The sequence below is a fragment of the Somniosus microcephalus genome, chromosome 13, assembly GCF_052327205.1.
Source record: "Somniosus microcephalus isolate GS21.2 chromosome 13, FLI_Smic_1.0, whole genome shotgun sequence".
In the NCBI taxonomy this organism is placed as follows: Eukaryota; Metazoa; Chordata; class Chondrichthyes; order Squaliformes; family Somniosidae; genus Somniosus; species Somniosus microcephalus.
The window spans coordinates 928,285-947,707 of NC_140999.1; the positions used below are offsets into that span (position 1 = coordinate 928,285).

At 54.6% G+C, this 19,423-nt stretch overlaps 1 protein-coding gene across 1 annotated transcript in view; it reads left to right on the plus strand.

The window, feature by feature from the left end:
- LOC147107940 (CREB-regulated transcription coactivator 1-like) overlaps positions 1-8,779 on the plus strand; it is a 113,248-nt gene extending 104,469 nt beyond the window's left edge. The window contains 2 exon segments of the mRNA XM_086004310.1: positions 1,299-1,476; positions 5,654-8,779. Of these exon segments, the coding sequence (XP_085860436.1) occupies positions 1,299-1,476; positions 5,654-5,865 (390 nt within the window). The 3' untranslated portion in view covers positions 5,866-8,779.
- The last annotated feature ends 10,644 nt before the right edge of the window (positions 8,780-19,423 follow it).

Genomic DNA, 19,423 nt, shown 5'->3' on the forward strand with positions numbered 1-19,423 from the left:
CACACCGGGTAAGGGCCCAGGCCAACTCCCTGTCACACCAGGTAAGGGCCCAGGCCAACTCCCTGTCACACTGGGTGGGCCCAGGCCAACTCCCTGTCACACCAGGTAAGGGCCCAGGCCAACTCCCTGTCACACTGGGTGGGCCCAGGCCAACTCCCTGTCACACCAGGTAAGGGCCCAGGCCAACTCCCTGTCACACTGGGTGGGCCCAGGCCAACTCCCTGTCACACCAGGTAAGGGCCCAGGCCAACTCCCTGTCACACTGGGTGGGCCCAGGCCAACTCCCTGTCACACCAGGTACGATCCCAGGCCAACTCCCTGTCACACCAGGTAAGGGCCCAGGCCAACTCCCTGTCACACCAGGTAAGGGCCCAGGCCAACTCCCTGTCACACCAGGTAAGATCCCAGGCCAACTCCCTGTCACACCAGGTAAGGGCCCAGGCCAACTCCCTGTCACACTGGGTGGGCCCAGGCCAACTCCCTGTCACACTGGGTGGGCCCAGGCCAACTCCCTGTCACACCAGGTACGATCCCAGGCCAACTCCCTGTCACACCAGGTACGATCCCAGGCCAACTCCCTGTCACACTGGGTGGGCCCAGGCCAACTCCCTGTCACACTGGGTGGGCCCAGGCCAACTCCCTGTCACACCAGGTACGATCCCAGGCCAACTCCCTGTCACACCAGGTACGATCCCAGGCCAACTCCCTGTCACACTGGGTGAGCCCAGGCCAACTCCCTGTCACACTGGGTGGGCCCAGGCCAACTCCCTGTCACACCAGGTAAGGGCCCAGGCCAACTCCCTGTCACACCAGGTACGATCCCAGGCCAACTCCCTGTCACACCAGGTAAGGGCCCAGGCCAACTCCCTGTCACACTGGGTGGGCCCAGGCCAACTCCCTGTCACACTGGGTGAGCCCAGGCCAACTCCCTGTCACACTGGGTGAGCCCAGGCCAACTCCCTGTCACACTGGGTGGGCCCAGGCCAACTCCCTGTCACACTGGGTGGGCCCAGGCCAACTCCCTGTCACACTGGGTGAGCAACTTGACAAATCGCAAAGTGTTAAAACTGACCCAATTTTGGAAACTTCGATCTTCTGCTTTTATCCTTCAGTTTTGTCCTGTATTTGACATTTATTTAATTTAATGTTCGGATTATTTACCACCGGGCTAGAGGTGTGATGTGGGGATATCTGTTGCTGGCTGGAATACTTCCAGGTTTTTTGGGTGCTGCAAGATTCGTCCGGGGTCCCGGGATGGGTCGGGGGTAAGACTCTAACTATTGCGTTCTTTATTTTAGCTTGAACAGTTTAATATGATCGAGAGCCCGAGCAGCACCAACAGCCTGTACAACCAGATCTCAACTCTGAACTACTCGCAGGCGGCCATGATGGGACTGACAGGGAGCCACGGGAGTCTGCAGGACTCGCAGCTCAGTTATACCAACCACGGGAACATCCCCAACATCATCCTGACCGGTGAGCATCTCCCAGCGCCATTGTAGCAAACTTTCTCCCCTCACACTGGCCGTCCCATCAATTCAGCACACCACCCAGTACAGTGTAAACACAGGGTATCATTGGGGTACGAACCACAGCAACATCTGTGCAAACAGAGCACAGGCCGAATGGCCGCCTGTGCTGTATCATTCTATGATTCGCTGCTACTCTGCCCATCTCATTCAGACAATAACTGGTGTAGGGAATGGAATGTCACACTGAAGCAGTCTGGGCTATTTGGAGTTGGGATACAATGCTAGGGCAGCATGGAGGGAACACGGGAAGGATCCCAGTACTGCCATCTCACCATGTTAACCCCTGCAATCCTCCCACAATCACTCCCTGATGCTGCCCCCACATTATAAGATGCTGTACCTGCCCTGGGAGTGTTTGATGGGACAGTGTAGAGGGAGCTTTACTCTGTATCTAACCCGTGCTGTATCTGCCCTGGGAGTGTTTGATGGGACAGTGTAGAGGGAGCTTGTCTCTGTATCTAACCCGTGCTGTACCTGCCCTGGGAGTGTTTGACGGGACAGTGTAGAGGGAGCTTTACTCTGTATCTGACCCGTGCTGTACCTGCCCTGGGAGTGTTTGATGGGACAGTGTAGAGGGAGCTTTACTCTGTATCTAACCCGTGCTGTACCTGCCCTGGGAGCTTTTTTAAATTTGTTTATGCGATGTGGGCGTCGCTGGCAAGGCCAGCATTTGTTGCCCATCCCTAGTTGCCCTTGAGAAGGTGGCGGTGAGCTGCTGCCTTGAACCGCTGCAGTCCGTGTGGTGAAGGTACTCCCACAGTGCTGTTAGGTAGGCAGTTCCAGGACTTTGACCCAGCGACGATGAAGGATCGGCGATATACTTCTAAGTCAGCTATGCGTGTGACTTGGAGGGGAACTTGGAGGTGGTGGTGTTCCCATGTGCCTGCTGCCCTTGTCCTTCTAGGTGGTAGAGCTCGTGGGTTTGGGAGGTGCTGCTGAAGAAGCCTTGGCGAGTTGCTGCAGTGCATCTTGTAGATGGTATACACTGCAGCCATGGTACGCCGGTGGTGGAGGGAGTGAATGTTTCAGGTGGTGGATGGGTTGCCAATCAAGCGGGCTGCTTTGCCCTGGATGGTGTCGAGCTTCTTGAGTGTTGTTGGAGCTACACTCATCCAGGCAAGTGGAGAGTATTCCATCACACTCCTGACTTGTGTCTTGTAGATGGTGGAAAGGCTTTGGGGAGTCAGGAGGTGAGACACTCGCCACAGAATACCCAGCCTCTGACCTGCTCTTGTTGCCACAGTATTTATGTGGCTGGTCCAGTTAAGTTTCTGGTCAATGGTGACCCCCAGGATGTTGATGGTGGGGAATTTGGCGATGGTAATGCCATTGAATGTCAAGGGGCGGTGGTTAGACTCTCGTTTGTTGGAGATGGTCACTGCCTGGCACTTCTGTGGCGCGAATGTTCCCTGCCACTTATCAGCCCAAGCCTGAACGTTGTCCAGGTCTTGTTGCATTTGGGCATGGACTGCTTCATTATCTGAGGAGTTGTGAATGGCGCTGAACACTGTGCAGTCATCAGTGAACATCCCCATTTCTGACCTTATGTTGGAGGGAAGATCATTGATGAAGCAGCTGAAGATGGTTGGGCCTAGGACACTGCCCTGAGGACCTCCTGCAGCGATGTCCCGGGGCTGTGATGATTGACCTTCAATCACCACAACCAGTGGTTTGATGGGACAGTGTAGAGGGAATTTTACTCTGTATCTAACCCGTGCTGTACCTGCCCTGGGAGTGTTTGATGGGACAGTGTAGTGGGAGCTTTACTCTGTATCTAACCTGTGCTGTACCTGCCCTGGGAGTGTTTGATGGGACAGTGTAGAGGGAGCTTTACTCTGTATCTAACCCGTGCTGTACCTGCCCTGGGAGTGTTTGATGGAACAGTGTAGAGGGAGCTTTACTCTGTAACTAACCCATACTGTACTTGTCCTGAGACTCTAATCTAAAAGAAATGTCATATAATATCCTCTCCCTCGGTTGCATGGATCGACTCGCCACTGTAGTTTGTCACAGTTACTGCACCTTCCGACAGGAGTCCAAATGGTTTACCCAGGAAGATAAAGAGGTGGCAGGGGCCTACAACTAGCATCAGTGTCCATGGGCGAGGGCATGGGTGCAGGGGGATGGGGGCAGATCATCCATTGGCACCTTCTGCAAAGTGCATGTTTGTGGACAAGATCAGGCCTAACTGTGATGGCACTACGGGTGAATATCGTGCCACCTGTCACGCTTACAGGGGAAAACTGGTCCTTCCTTCCCTGGGCCTGACCCCAGACTGCTGCAGGGAAACTCAAAATGTTATCAATTCCCTAATGGCAAGACGTTGTTCTGTGTGGGAGGGCTGCCCAGCAGGCTGCTGGGAGAAGTCTCATCACTACTGATCTCTGCCAGAGGGCTGCAGTGCCCCGATTCCCAGCACTTCCTGCCGCTGTTTGTTATCTCACCAGCCACCTTCTCCGCTCCAAGCCTTGTGACACTCTACTCCCTGTTGAATGCATTGCCTAAACCTGCATTCACACTGAATCAGGGCAGTGCCCTAGGCCCAATCATCTTCAGCTGCTCCATCAATGACCTCCAGCACACCCCCCCCCCCATCATAAGGTCAGAAGTGGGGATGTTCACTGATGATTGCACAGAGTTCGGCTCCATTCACAACTCCTCAGACAATGAAGCAGTCCATGCCCACATGCAGCAAGACCTGGACAACATTTAGGCTTGGGCTGATAAGTGGCAGGTAACATTCGCGCCACACATGTGCCAGGCAATTATTTTCTCCAACAAGCGAGAGTCTAACCACCGCCCTTGACATAAAATGGCATTACCATCGCCGAATCCCCCACCATCAACATCCTGGGGGGTCACTATTGACCAGAAACTTAACTGGACCAGCCACATAAATACTGTGGCTACAAGAGCAGGTCAGAGGCTGGGTATTCTGCAGCGAGTATCTCACCTCCTGACGCCCCAAAGCCTTTCCACCATCTACAAGACACAAGTCAGGAGTGTGATGGAATACTCTCCACTTGCCTGGATGAGTGCAGCTCCAACAACACTCAAGAAGCTCGACACCATCCAGGGCAAAGCAGCCCGCTTGATTGGCACCCCATCCACCACCTGAAACATTCACTCCCTCCACCACCGGCGTACCGTGGCTGCAGTGTGCACCATCTACAAGATGCACTGCAGCAACTCGCCAAGGCTTCTTCAGCAGCATTTCCCAAACACGCGACCTCTACCACCTAGAAGGACAAGGGCAGCAGGCGCATGGGAACACCACCACCTCCAAGTTCCTCTCCAAGTCACACACCATCCTGACTTGGAAATATATCGCCGATCCTTCATCGTCGCTGGGTCAAAATCCTGGAACTCTCTCCCTACCAGCACTGTGGGAGCACCTTCACCACACGGACTGCAGCGGTTCAAGAAGGCGGCTCACCACCACCTTCTCGAGGACGACTAGGGATGGGCAATAAATGTCGGCCTTGTTGGCGACGCCCACAACCCAGGAATGAATATTTTTTTAATCAGTGGCCTTACCTTGACTCTACCCCAGGAGTGAGTTTAGCAAGACATCGTATCGACTACAACCCTTCGGGGTGTCAGAAAAAACTCAAAGCAGCGCAAATCACTCACTAAGAAATTCAACATTTTTAAAAATAAACTTGGTTGGGCAAACCTGGGGGGGTGGGGGGGTCGGGTGAGGCCAGGGGGTTGGAGGTTCCTGGGGGTCGGGGGTTGCCTGGGGTTGGAGGTTCCTGGGGGTCGGGGGTTGCCTGGGGTTGGAGGTTCCTGGGGGTCGGGGGTTGCCTGGGGTTGGTGGTTCCTGGGGGTCGGGGGTTGCCTGGGGTCGGGGGTTCCTGGGGGTCGGGGTTGCCTGGGGTTGGAGGTTCCTGGGGGTCGGGTGAGGCCAGGGGGTTGGAGGTTCCTGGGGGTCGGGTGAGGCCAGGGGGTTGGAGGTTCCTGGGGGTCGGGGGTTGCCTGGGGTTGGGGGTTCCTGGGGGTCGGGGGTTGGAGGTTCCTGGGGGTCGGGGGTTGCCTGGGGTTGGGGGTTCACTACTGATAGCTGTGTGTAGCTGCTGTGTTGTGCTAACCCGACCTGTCTCGCTGTCTTTCCCACCCAGTGACGGGAGAGTCTCCCCCAAGTCTGTCGAAGGAGCTGACCAATTCACTCGCGGGCGTTGGAGATGTGACCTTTGACACCGACTCCCAGTTTCCTCTCGATGAACTGAAAATTGACCCCTTAACGCTGGACGGTCTGCACATGCTGAATGACCCGGACATGGTGCTGACAGACCCTGCTACAGAGGATACTTTCCGCATGGATCGCCTGTAGAATGGGACACTCGGACCCTGGACAGACCGGCGACGCAGGCCAAAAACCCGCCAGGGAGCGGAAACTGAGCGACCGAGTGCGACTGGTGGAATGATGTTAGCGTGAGAGCCTAAGGTGCAATGAATTGCGCTTCTTGATGCGAGCTTGCAACACCGCGACCCTGAATGAACCAAGTATAGCGCTTGCAGCTGTGTGGCGTGCTCCTCCATTGCAGCCTTTCATTGACTCCATTTCATCCCCGGTCCTCTTGATTTATTTTCCGTTACCCATTTCTATTGTCCTCTTGGCCACGGTGGGCTGTCAGTGCGTCATTATCATCGGCAGGTTTATGAGTAGTGAGGAATCTACCTGTGAGCTAACAACTGACAGCAACACACGGCAGCTGCAGCCCTACAGGGTGGTGACATTATCATTAACCTGAAGTCACCAGTCCGAGGATCCCCTCGGTCGCTGTTGCCATTGTATCTCCCGTGCTGCTCGATTCTTATTTATATTTTTATATTTGTCTGTGGTTTCTCTCTCCTGCCCCGTTCCCCTCACTGCGCTTGTGTTCAGCAAAAGCCACTGCCTTGTTGTATGTTGCTGAGAAAGTGAGCGAGAGAATGATCTGACACGAGAGCTAAGTGCATGGACTGAAATTGTATTACAGCCAGTGTTTACCAGGGGCGCACTCTTGCTCCCGTTTGTGTCCCTTTCATTAATTTTTTTCCAGCAGCTTTTAAAAAAGAATCTTGACATTTTGTACCAGTTGGAGATCAGTGTTTGCTGCCAACTGCCTCCGTGAGAAACGGAACATTCTCGCCCTCCCTCAGTGAGAAACCGATCATTGTCGCCCTCCCTCAGTGAGAAACCGATCATTCTCGCCCTCAGTGAGAAACCGATCATTCTCGCCCTCCCTCAGTGAGAAACCGATCATTCTCGCCCTCCCTCCGTGAGAAACCGATCATTCTCGCCCTCCCTCAGTGAGAAACCGATCATTCTCGCCCTCCCTCCGTGAGAAACCGATCATTCTCGCCCTCCCTCAGTGAGAAACCGATCATTGTCGCCCTCCCTCAGTGAGAAACCGATCATTCTCGCCCTCCCTCAGTGAGAAACCGATCATTCTCACCCTCCCTCAGTGAGAAACCGATCATTGTCGCCCTCCCTCCGTGAGAAACCGATCATTGTCGCCCTCCCTCAGTGAGAAACCGATCATTGTCGCCCTCCCTCAGTGAGAAACCGATCATTCTCGCCCTCCCTCAGTGAGAAACGGAACATTGTCGCCCTCCCTCAGTGAGAAACCGATCATTCTCGCCCTCCCTCAGTGAGAAACCGATCATTCTTGCCCTCCCTCAGTGAGAAACCGATCATTCTCGCCCTCCCTCAGTGAGAAACGGAACATTCTCGCCCTCCCTCAGTGAGAAACCGATCATTCTCGCCCTCCCTCAGTGAGAAACCGATCATTCTCGCCCTCCCTCAGTGAGAAACCGATCATTCTCGCCCTCCCTCAGTGAGAAACCGATCATTCTCGCCCTCCCTCCGTGAGAAACCGATCATTCTCGCCCTCCCTCAGTGAGAAACCGATCATTCTCGCCCTCCCTCCGTGAGAAACCGATCATTCTCGCCCTCCCTCAGTGGGAAACCGATCATTGTCGCCCTCCCTCAGTGAGAAACCGATCATTCTCGCCCTCCCTCTGAGAAACCGATCATTCTCGCCCTCCCTCAGTGAGAAACCGATCATTGTCGCCCTCCCTCAGTGAGAAACCGATCATTCTCGCCCTCCCTCAGTGAGAAACCGATCATTCTCACCCTCAGTGAGAAACCGATCATTGTCGCCCTCCCTCAGTGAGAAACCGATCATTGTCGCCCTCCCTCAGTGAGAAACGGAACATTGTCGCCCTCCCTCAGTGAGAAACGGAACATTGTCGCCCTCCCTCAGTGAGAAACCGATCATTCTCGCCCTCCCTCAGTGAGAAACCGATCATTCTTGCCCTCCCTCAGTGAGAAACCGATCATTCTCGCCCTCCCTCAGTGAGAAACGGAACATTCTCGCCCTCCCTCAGTGAGAAACCGATCATTCTCGCCCTCCCTCAGTGGGAAACCGATCATTCTCGCCCTCCCTCTGAGAAACCGATCATTCTCGCCCTCCCTCAGTGAGAAACCGATCATTCTCGCCCTCCCTCAGTGAGAAACCGATCATTCTCGCCCTCCCTCCGTGAGAAACCGATCATTCTCGCCCTCCCTCAGTGAGAAACCGATCATTCTCGCCCTCCCTCAGTGAGAAACCGATCATTCTCGCCCTCCCTCAGTGGAAACCGATCATTCTCGCCCTCCCTCAGTGAGAAACCGATCATTCTCGCCCTCCCTCAGTGAGAAACCGATCATTCTCGCCCTCCCTCTGAGAAACCGATCATTCTCGCCCTCCCTCTGAGAAACCGATCATTCTCGCCCTCCCTCAGTGAGAAACCGATCATTCTCGCCCTCCCTCAGTGAGAAACCGATCATTCTCGCCCTCCCTCAGTGAGAAACGGAACAGACTCGCCCTCCCTCAGTGAGAAACCGATCATTCTCGCCCTCCCTCAGTGAGAAACCGATCATTCTCGCCCTCCCTCAGTGAGAAACCGATCATTCTCGCCCTCCCTCAGTGAGAAACCGATCATTCTCGCCCTCCCTCTGAGAAACCGATCATTCTCGCCCTCCCTCAGTGAGAAACCGATCATTCTCGCCCTCCCTCTGAGAAACCGATCATTCTCGCCCTCCCTCAGTGAGAAACCGATCATTCTCGCCCTCAGTGAGAAACCGATCATTCTCGCCCTCCCTCAGTGAGAAACCGATCATTCTCGCCCTCCCTCAGTGAGAAACCGATCATTCTCGCCCTCCCTCTGAGAAACCGATCATTCTCGCCCTCCCTCAGTGAGAAACCGATCATTCTCGCCCTCCCTCAGTGAGAAACCGATCATTCTCGCCCTCCCTCAGTGAGAAACCGATCATTCTCGCCCTCCCTCAGTGAGAAACCGATCATTCTCGCCCTCCCTCAGTGAGAAACCGATCATTCTCGCCCTCCCTCAGTGAGAAACCGATCATTCTCGCCCTCCCTCAGTGAGAAACCGATCATTCTCGCCCTCCCTCAGTGAGAAACCGATCATTCTCGCCCTCCCTCTGAGAAACCGATCATTCTCGCCCTCCCTCAGTGAGAAACCGATCATTCTCGCCCTCCCTCAGTGAGAAACGGAACATTCTCGCCCTCCCTCAGTGAGAAACGGAACATTCTCGCCCTCCCTCAGTGAGAAACCGATCATTCTCGCCCTCCCTCAGTGAGAAACGGAACATTCTCGCCCTCCCTCAGTGAGAAACCGATCATTCTCGCCCTCCCTCAGTGAGAAACCGATCATTCTCGCCCTCCTTCAGTGAGAAACCGATCATTCTCGCCCTCCCTCCGTGAGAAACGGAACATTCTCGCCCTCCCTCTGAGAAACCGATCATTCTCGCCCTCCCTCTGAGAAACCGATCATTCTCGCCCTCCCTCTGAGAAACCGATCATTCTCGCCCTCCCTCAGTGAGAAACCGATCATTCTCGCCCTCAGTGAGAAACCGATCATTGTCGCCCTCCCTCAGTGAGAAACCGATCATTCTCGCCCTCCCTCAGTGAGAAACCGACCATTCTCGCCCTCCCTCAGTGAGAAACCGATCATTCTCGCCCTCCCTCAGTGAGAAACCGATCATTCTCGCCCTCCCTCAGTGAGAAACCGATCATTCTCGCCCTCCCTCAGTGAGAAACCGATCATTCTCGCCCTCCCTCAGTGGGAAACCGATCATTCTCGCCCTCCCTCAGTGAGAAACCGATCATTCTCGCCCTCCCTCTGAGAAACCGATCATTCTCGCCCTCCCTCAGTGAGAAACCGATCATTCTCGCCCTCCCTCAGTGAGAAACCGATCATTCTCGCCCTCCCTCAGTGAGAAACCAATCATTCTCGCCCTCCCTCAGTGAGAAACGGAACATTCTCGCCCTCCCTCAGTGAGAAACCGATCATTCTCGCCCTCCCTCAGTGAGAAACCGACCATTCTCGCCCTCCCTCAGTGAGAAACCGATCATTCTCGCCCTCCCTCAGTGAGAAACCGATCATTCTCGCCCTCCCTCTGAGAAACCGATCATTCTCGCCCTCCCTCAGTGAGAAACCGATCATTCTCGCCCTCCCTCTGAGAAACCGATCATTCTCGCCCTCCCTCAGTGAGAAACCGATCATTCTCGCCCTCCCTCTGAGAAACCGAACATTCTCGCCCTCCCTCAGTGAGAAACCGATCATTCTCGCCCTCCCTCTGAGAAACCGATCAGACTTGCCCTCCCTCAGTGAGAAACCGATCATTCTCGCCCTCCCTCAGTGAGAAACCGATCATTCTCGCCCTCCCTCTGAGAAACCGAACATTCTCGCCCTCCCTCAGTGAGAAACCGATCATTCTCGCCCTCCCTCAGTGAGAAACCGATCATTCTCGCCCTCCCTCTGAGAAACCGATCATTCTCGCCCTCCCTCAGTGAGAAACCGATCATTCTCGCCCTCCCTCAGTGAGAAACCGATCATTCTCGCCCTCCCTCAGTGAGAAACCGATCATTCTCGCCCTCCCTCAGTGAGAAACCGATCATTCTCGCCCTCCCTCAGTGAGAAACCGATCATTCTCGCCCTCCCTCAGTGAGAAACCGATCATTCTCGCCCTCCCTCAGTGAGAAACCGATCATTCTCGCCCTCCCTCAGTGGGAAACCGATCATTCTCGCCCTCCCTCAGTGAGAAACCGATCATTCTCGCCCTCCCTCAGTGAGAAACCGATCATTCTCGCCCTCCCTCAGTGAGAAACCGATCATTCTCGCCCTCCCTCAGTGAGAAACCGATCATTCTCGCCCTCCCTCTGAGAAACCGATCATTCTCGCCCTCCCTCAGTGAGAAACCGATCATTCTCGCCCTCCCTCAGTGAGAAACCGATCATTCTCGCCCTCCCTCTGAGAAACCGATCATTCTCGCCCTCCCTCTGAGAAACCGATCATTCTCGCCCTCCCTCAGTGAGAAACCGATCATTCTCGCCCTCCCTCTGAGAAACGGAACATTCTCGCCCTCCCTCAGTGAGAAACCGATCATTCTCGCCCTCCCTCAGTGAGAAACCGATCATTCTCGCCCTCCCTCAGTGAGAAACGGAACATTCTCGCCCTCCCTCAGTGAGAAACCGATCATTCTCGCCCTCCCTCTGAGAAACCGAACATTCTCGCCCTCCCTCAGTGAGAAACCGATCATTCTCGCCCTCCCTCTGAGAAACCGATCAGACTTGCCCTCCCTCAGTGAGAAACCGATCATTCTCGCCCTCCCTCAGTGAGAAACCGATCATTCTCGCCCTCCCTCTGAGAAACCGAACATTCTCGCCCTCCCTCAGTGAGAAACCGATCATTCTCGCCCTCCCTCAGTGAGAAACGGATCATTCTCGCCCTCCCTCAGTGAGAAACCGATCATTCTCGCCCTCCCTCTGAGAAACCGATCATTCTCGCCCTCCCTCAGTGAGAAACCGATCATTCTCGCCCTCCCTCAGTGAGAAACCGATCATTCTCGCCCTCCCTCAGTGAGAAACCGATCATTCTCGCCCTCCCTCAGTGAGAAACCGATCATTCTCGCCCTCCCTCAGTGAGAAACCGATCATTCTCGCCCTCCCTCAGTGAGAAACCGATCATTCTCGCCCTCCCTCAGTGAGAAACCGATCATTCTCGCCCTCCCTCAGTGGGAAACCGATCATTCTCGCCCTCCCTCAGTGAGAAACCGATCATTCTCGCCCTCCCTCAGTGAGAAACCGATCATTCTCGCCCTCCCTCAGTGAGAAACCGATCATTCTCGCCCTCCCTCAGTGAGAAACCGATCATTCTCGCCCTCCCTCTGAGAAACCGATCATTCTCGCCCTCCCTCAGTGAGAAACCGATCATTCTCGCCCTCCCTCAGTGAGAAACGGAACATTCTCGCCCTCCCTCCGTGAGAAACCGATCATTCTCGCCCTCCCTCAGTGAGAAACCGATCATTCTCGCCCTCCCTCAGTGAGAAACCGATCATTCTCGCCCTCCCTCAGTGAGAAACCGATCATTCTCGCCCTCCCTCAGTGAGAAACGGAACATTCTCGCCCTCCCTCAGTGAGAAACCGATCATTCTCGCCCTCCCTCAGTGAGAAACCGATCATTCTCGCCCTCCCTCTGAGAAACCGATCATTCTCGCCCTCCCTCAGTGAGAAACGGAACATTCTCGCCCTCCCTCAGTGAGAAACCGATCATTCTCGCCCTCCCTCAGTGAGAAACCGATCATTCTCGCCCTCCTTCAGTGAGAAACCGATCATTCTCGCCCTCCCTCTGAGAAACCGATCATTCTCGCCCTCCCTCCGTGAGAAACGGAACATTCTCGCCCTCCCTCTGAGAAACCGATCATTCTCGCCCTCCCTCTGAGAAACCGATCATTCTCGCCCTCCCTCTGAGAAACCGATCATTCTCGCCCTCCCTCTGAGAAACCGATCATTCTCGCCCTCCCTCAGTGAGAAACCGATCATTCTCGCCCTCAGTGAGAAACCGATCATTGTCGCCCTCCCTCAGTGAGAAACCGATCATTCTCGCCCTCCCTCAGTGAGAAACCGATCATTCTCGCCCTCCCTCAGTGAGAAACCGACCATTCTCGCCCTCCCTCAGTGAGAAACCGATCATTCTCACCCTCCCTCAGTGAGAAACCGATCATTCTCGCCCTCCCTCAGTGAGAAACCGATCATTCTCGCCCTCCCTCAGTGAGAAACCGATCATTCTCGCCCTCCCTCCGTGAGAAACCGAACATTCTCGCCCTCCCTCAGTGAGAAACCGATCATTCTCGCCCTCCCTCAGTGAGAAACCGATCATTCTCGCCCTCCCTCAGTGAGAAACCGATCATTCTCGCCCTCCCTCAGTGAGAAACCGATCATTCTCGCCCTCCCTCCGTGAGAAACCGATCATTCTCGCCCTCCCTCAGTGAGAAACCGATCATTCTCGCCCTCCTTCAGTGAGAAACCGATCATTCTCGCCCTCCCTCTGAGAAACCGATCATTCTCGCCCTCCCTCTGAGAAACCGATCATTCTCGCCCTCCCTCAGTGAGAAACTGATCATTCTCGCCCTCCCTCAGTGAGAAACCGATCATTCTCGCCCTCCCTCCGTGAGAAACCGATCATTCTCGCCCTCCCTCTGAGAAACCGATCATTCTCGCCCTCCCTCAGTGAGAAACCGATCATTCTCGCCCTCCCTCAGTGAGAAACCGATCATTCTCACCCTCCCTCAGTGAGAAACCGATCATTCTCGCCCTCCCTCAGTGAGAAACCGATCATTCTCGCCCTCCCTCAGTGAGAAACGGAACAGACTCGCCCTCCCTCAGTGAGAAACCGATCATTCTCGCCCTCCCTCAGTGAGAAACCGATCATTCTCGCCCTCCCTCAGTGAGAAACCGATCATTCTCGCCCTCCCTCAGTGAGAAACCGATCATTCTCGCCCTCCCTCAGTGAGAAACCGATCATTCTCGCCCTCCCTCAGTGAGAAACCGATCATTCTCGCCCTCCCTCAGTGAGAAACCGATCATTCTCGCCCTCCCTCTGAGAAACCGATCATTCTCGCCCTCCCTCAGTGGGAAACCGATCATTCTCACCCTCCCTCAGTGAGAAACCGATCATTCTCGCCCTCCCTCAGTGAGAAACCGATCATTCTCGCCCTCCCTCCGTGAGAAACCGATCATTCTCGCCCTCCCTCAGTGAGAAACCGATCATTCTCGCCCTCCCTCAGTGAGAAACCGATCATTCTCGCCCTCCCTCAGTGAGAAACCGATCATTCTCGCCCTCCCTCAGTGAGAAACCGATCATTCTCGCCCTCCCTCAGTGAGAAACCGATCATTCTCGCCCTCCCTCAGTGAGAAACCGATCATTCTCACCCTCCCTCAGTGAGAAACCGATCATTCTCGCCCTCCCTCAGTGAGAAACCGATCATTCTCGCCCTCCCTCAGTGAGAAACGGAACAGACTCGCCCTCCCTCTGAGAAACCGATCATTCTCGCCCTCCCTCAGTGAGAAACCGATCATTCTCGCCCTCCCTCAGTGAGAAACCGATCATTCTCGCCCTCCCTCAGTGAGAAACCGATCATTCTCGCCCTCCCTCTGAGAAACCGATCATTCTCGCCCTCCCTCAGTGAGAAACCGATCATTCTCGCCCTCCCTCAGTGAGAAACCGATCATTCTCGCCCTCCCTCAGTGGGAAACCGATCATTCTCGCCCTCCCTCAGTGAGAAACCGATCATTCTCGCCCTCCCTCAGTGGGAAACCGATCATTCTCGCCCTCCCTCAGTGAGAAACCGATCATTCTCGCCCTCCCTCTGAGAAACCGATCATTCTCGCCCTCCCTCAGTGAGAAACCGATCATTCTCGCCCTCCCTCTGAGAAACCGATCATTCTCGCCCTCCCTCCGTGAGAAACCGATCATTCTCGCCCTCCCTCAGTGAGAAACCGATCATTCTCGCCCTCCCTCAGTGAGAAACCGATCATTCTCGCCCTCCCTCAGTGAGAAACCGATCATTCTCACCCTCCCTCAGTGAGAAACCGATCATTCTCGCCCTCCCTCAGTGAGAAACCGATCATTCTCGCCCTCCCTCAGTGAGAAACCGATCATTCTCGCCCTCCCTCAGTGAGAAACCGATCATTCTCGCCCTCCCTCTGAGAAACCGATCATTCTCGCCCTCCCTCAGTGAGAAACCGATCATTCTCGCCCTCAGTGAGAAACCGATCATTCTCGCCCTCCCTCAGTGAGAAACGGAACATTCTTGCCCTCCCTCAGTGGGAAACCGATCATTGTCGCCCTCCCTCAGTGAGAAACCGATCATTCTCGCCCTCCCTCAGTGAGAAACCGATCATTCTCGCCCTCCCTCTGAGAAACCGATCATTCTCGCCCTCCCTCTGAGAAACCGATCATTCTCGCCCTCCCTCAGTGGGAAACCGATCATTCTCGCCCTCCCTCTGAGAAACGGAACATTCTCGCCCTCCCTCAGTGAGAAACCGATCATTCTCGCCCTCCCTCAGTGGGAAACCGATCATTGTCGCCCTCCCTCAGTGAGAAACCGATCATTCTCGCCCTCCCTCAGTGAGAAACCGATCATTCTCGCCCTCCCTCTGAGAAACCGATCATTGTCGCCCTCCCTCAGTGAGAAACCGATCATTCTCGCCCTCCCTCAGTGAGAAACCGATCATTCTCGCCCTCCCTCAGTGAGAAACCGATCATTCTCGCCCTCCCTCAGTGGGAAACCGATCATTCTCGCCCTCCCTCAGTGAGAAACCGATCATTCTCGCCCTCCCTCAGTGAGAAACCGATCATTCTCGCCCTCCCTCTGAGAAACCGAACATTCTCGCCCTCCCTCAGTGAGAAACCGATCATTCTCGCCCTCCCTCAGTGAGAAACCGATCATTCTCGCCCTCAGTGAGAAACCGATCATTGTCGCCCTCCCTCCGTGAGAAACCGATCATTCTCGTCCTCCCTCAGTGAGAAACCGATCATTCTCGCCCTCCCTCAGTGAGAAACCGATCATTCTCGCCCTCCCTCTGAGAAACCGATCATTCTCGCCCTCCCTCAGTGAGAAACCGATCATTCTCGCCCTCCCTCAGTGAGAAACCGATCATTCTCGCCCTCCCTCAGTGAGAAACCGATCATTCTCGCCCTCCCTCTGAGAAACCGATCATTCTCGCCCTCCCTCAGTGAGAAACCGATCATTCTCGCCCTCCCTCAGTGAGAAACGGAACAGACTCGCCCTCCCTCTGAGAAACCGATCATTCTCACCCTCCCTCAGTGAGAAACGGAACAGACTCGCCCTCCCTCAGTGAGAAACCGATCATTCTCGCCCTCCCTCAGTGAGAAACCGATCATTCTCGCCCTCCCTCAGTGAGAAACCGATCATTCTCGCCCTCCCTCTGAGAAACCGATCATTCTCGCCCTCCCTCAGTGAGAAACCGATCATTCTCGCCCTCCCTCAGTGAGAAACCGATCATTCTCGCCCTCCCTCAGTGGGAAACCGATCATTCTCGCCCTCCCTCAGTGAGAAACCGATCATTCTCGCCCTCCCTCAGTGGGAAACCGATCATTCTCGCCCTCCCTCAGTGAGAAACCGATCATTCTCGCCCTCCCTCTGAGAAACCGATCATTCTCGCCCTCCCTCAGTGAGAAACCGATCATTCTCGCCCTCCCTCTGAGAAACCGATCATTCTCGCCCTCCCTCCGTGAGAAACCGATCATTCTCGCCCTCCCTCAGTGAGAAACCGATCATTCTCGCCCTCCCTCAGTGAGAAACCGATCATTCTCGCCCTCCCTCAGTGAGAAACCGATCATTCTCGCCCTCCCTCAGTGAGAAACCGATCATTCTCGCCCTCCCTCAGTGAGAAACCGATCATTCTCACCCTCCCTCAGTGAGAAACCGATCATTCTCGCCCTCCCTCAGTGGGAAACCGATCATTGTCGCCCTCCCTCAGTGAGAAACCGATCATTCTCGCCCTCCCTCAGTGAGAAACCGATCATTCTCGCCCTCCCTCAGTGAGAAACCGATCATTCTCGCCCTCCCTCTGAGAAACGGAACATTCTCGCCCTCCCTCAGTGAGAAACCGATCATTCTCGCCCTCCCTCAGTGGGAAACCGATCATTGTCGCCCTCCCTCAGTGAGAAACCGATCATTCTCGCCCTCCCTCAGTGAGAAACCGATCATTCTCGCCCTCCCTCTGAGAAACCGATCATTGTCGCCCTCCCTCAGTGAGAAACCGATCATTCTCGCCCTCCCTCAGTGAGAAACCGATCATTCTCGCCCTCCCTCAGTGAGAAACCGATCATTCTCGCCCTCCCTCAGTGGGAAGCCGATCATTGTCGCCCTCCCTCAGTGAGAAACCGATCATTCTCGCCCTCCCTCAGTGAGAAACCGATCATTCTCGCCCTCCCTCTGAGAAACCGAACATTCTCGCCCTCCCTCAGTGAGAAACCGATCATTCTCGCCCTCCCTCTGAGAAACCGATCAGACTTGCCCTCCCTCAGTGAGAAACCGATCATTCTCGCCCTCCCTCAGTGAGAAACCGATCATTCTCGCCCTCCCTCTGAGAAACCGATCATTCTCGCCCTCCCTCAGTGAGAAACCGATCATTCTCGCCCTCCCTCAGTGAGAAACCGATCATTCTCGCCCTCCCTCAGTGAGAAACCGATCATTCTCGCCCTCCCTCAGTGAGAAACCGATCATTCTCGCCCTCCCTCAGTGAGAAACCGATCATTCTCGCCCTCCCTCAGTGAGAAACCGATCATTCTCGCCCTCCCTCAGTGAGAAACCGATCATTCTCGCCCTCCCTCAGTGGGAAACCGATCATTCTCGCCCTCCCTCAGTGAGAAACCGATCATTCTCGCCCTCCCTCAGTGAGAAACGGATCATTCTCGCCCTCCCTCAGTGAGAAACCGATCATTCTCGCCCTCCCTCAGTGAGAAACCGATCATTCTCGCCCTCCCTCAGTGAGAAACCGATCATTCTCGCCCTCCCTCAGTGAGAAACCGATCATTCTCGCCCTCCCTCAGTGAGAAACCGATCATTCTCGCCCTCCCTCAGTGAGAAACCGATCATTCTCGCCCTCCCTCAGTGAGAAACCGATCATTCTCGCCCTCCCTCAGTGAGAAACCGATCATTCTCGCCCTCCCTCAGTGAGAAACCGATCATTCTCGCCCTCCCTCAGTGAGAAACCGATCATTCTCGCCCTCCCTCAGTGAGAAACCGATCATTCTCGCCCTCCCTCAGTGAGAAACCGATCATTCTCGCCCTCCCTCAGTGAGAAACCGATCATTCTCGCCCTCCCTCAGTGGGAAACCGATCATTGTCGCCCTCCCTCAGTGAGAAACCGATCATTCTCGCCCTCCCTCAGTGAGAAACCGATCATTCTCGCCCTCCCTCTGAGAAACCGATCAGACTTGCCCTCCCTCAGTGAGAAACCGATCATTCTCGCCCTCCCTCAGTGAGAAACCGATCATTCTCGCCCTCCCTCAGTGAGAAACCGATCATTCTCGCCCTCCCTCAGTGAGAAACCGATCATTCTCGCCCTCCCTCAGTGAGAAACCGATCATTCTCGCCCTCCCTCAGTGAGAAACCGATCATTCTCGCCCTCCCTCAGTGAGAAACCGATCATTCTCGCCCTCCCTCAGTGAGAAACCGATCATTCTCGCCCTCCCTCAGTGAGAAACCGATCAGACTTGCCCTCCCTCAGTGAGAAACCGATCGTTCTCGCCCTCGGTGAGAAACCAAATATTCTTATCTCTGAGAAACGGAACAGACTCGCCCTCCCTCCCTGCAACAAAGTCTAACTTTTGGTGACTCTGTAATCACTCCCTCCCAACAGGTGACTCTGTAATCACTCCCTCCCAACAGGTGACTCTGTAATCACTCCCTCCCAACAGGTGACTCTGTAATTACTCCCTCCCAACAGGTGACTCTGTAATCACTCCCTCCCAACAGGTGACTCTGTAATTACTCCCTCCCAACAGGTGACTCTGTAATTACTCCCTCCCAACAGGTGACTCTGTAATTACTCCCTCCCAACAGGTGACTCTGTAATCACTCCCTCCCAACAGGTGACTCTGTAATCACTCCCTCCCAACAGGTGACTCTGTAATCACTCCCTCCCAACAGGTGACTCTGTAATCACTCCCTCCCAACAGGTGACTCTGTAATTACTCCCTCCCAACAGGTGACTCTGTAATTACTCCCTCCCAACAGGTGACTCTGTAATCACTCCCTCCCAACAGGTGACTCTGTAATTACTCCCTCCCAACAGGTGACTCTGTAATTACTCCCTCCCAACAGGTGACTCTGTAATCACTCCCTCCCAACAGGTGACTCTGTAATTACTCCCTCCCAACAGGTGACTCTGTAATTACTCCCTCCCAACAGGTGACTCTGTAATCACTCCCTCCCAACAGGTGACTCTATAATCACTCCCTCCCAACAGGTGACTCTGTAATCACTCCCTCCCAACAGGTGACTCTGTAATTACTCCCTCCCAACAGGTGACTCTATAATCACTCCCTCCCAACAGGTGACTCTGTAATCACTCCCTCCCAACAGGTGACTCTGTAATCACTCCCTCCCAACAGGTGACTCTGTAATTACTCCCTCCCAACAGGTGACTCTGTAATTACTCCCTCCCAACAGGTGACTCTGTAATCACTCCCTCCCAACAGGTGACTCTGTAATTACTCCCTCCCAACAGGTGACTCTGTAATCACTCCCTCCCAACAGGTGACTCTGTAATCACTCCCTCCCAACAGGTGACTCTGTAATTACTCCCTCCCAACAGGTGACTCTGTAATCACTCCCTCCCAACAGGTGACTCTGTAATCACTCCCTCCCAACAGGTGACTCTGTAATTACTCCCTCCCCAACAGACACGCACCCTTCTCTCCAGTGCTTGTGAAGTATTTGTGCTCGAGCTGCTTAGATGCCTCTCACTTCGCCTCGATCTTTCTCCGGCCCCGCGGCCAGTCATTGCTGTCACCAGCAGCATTCG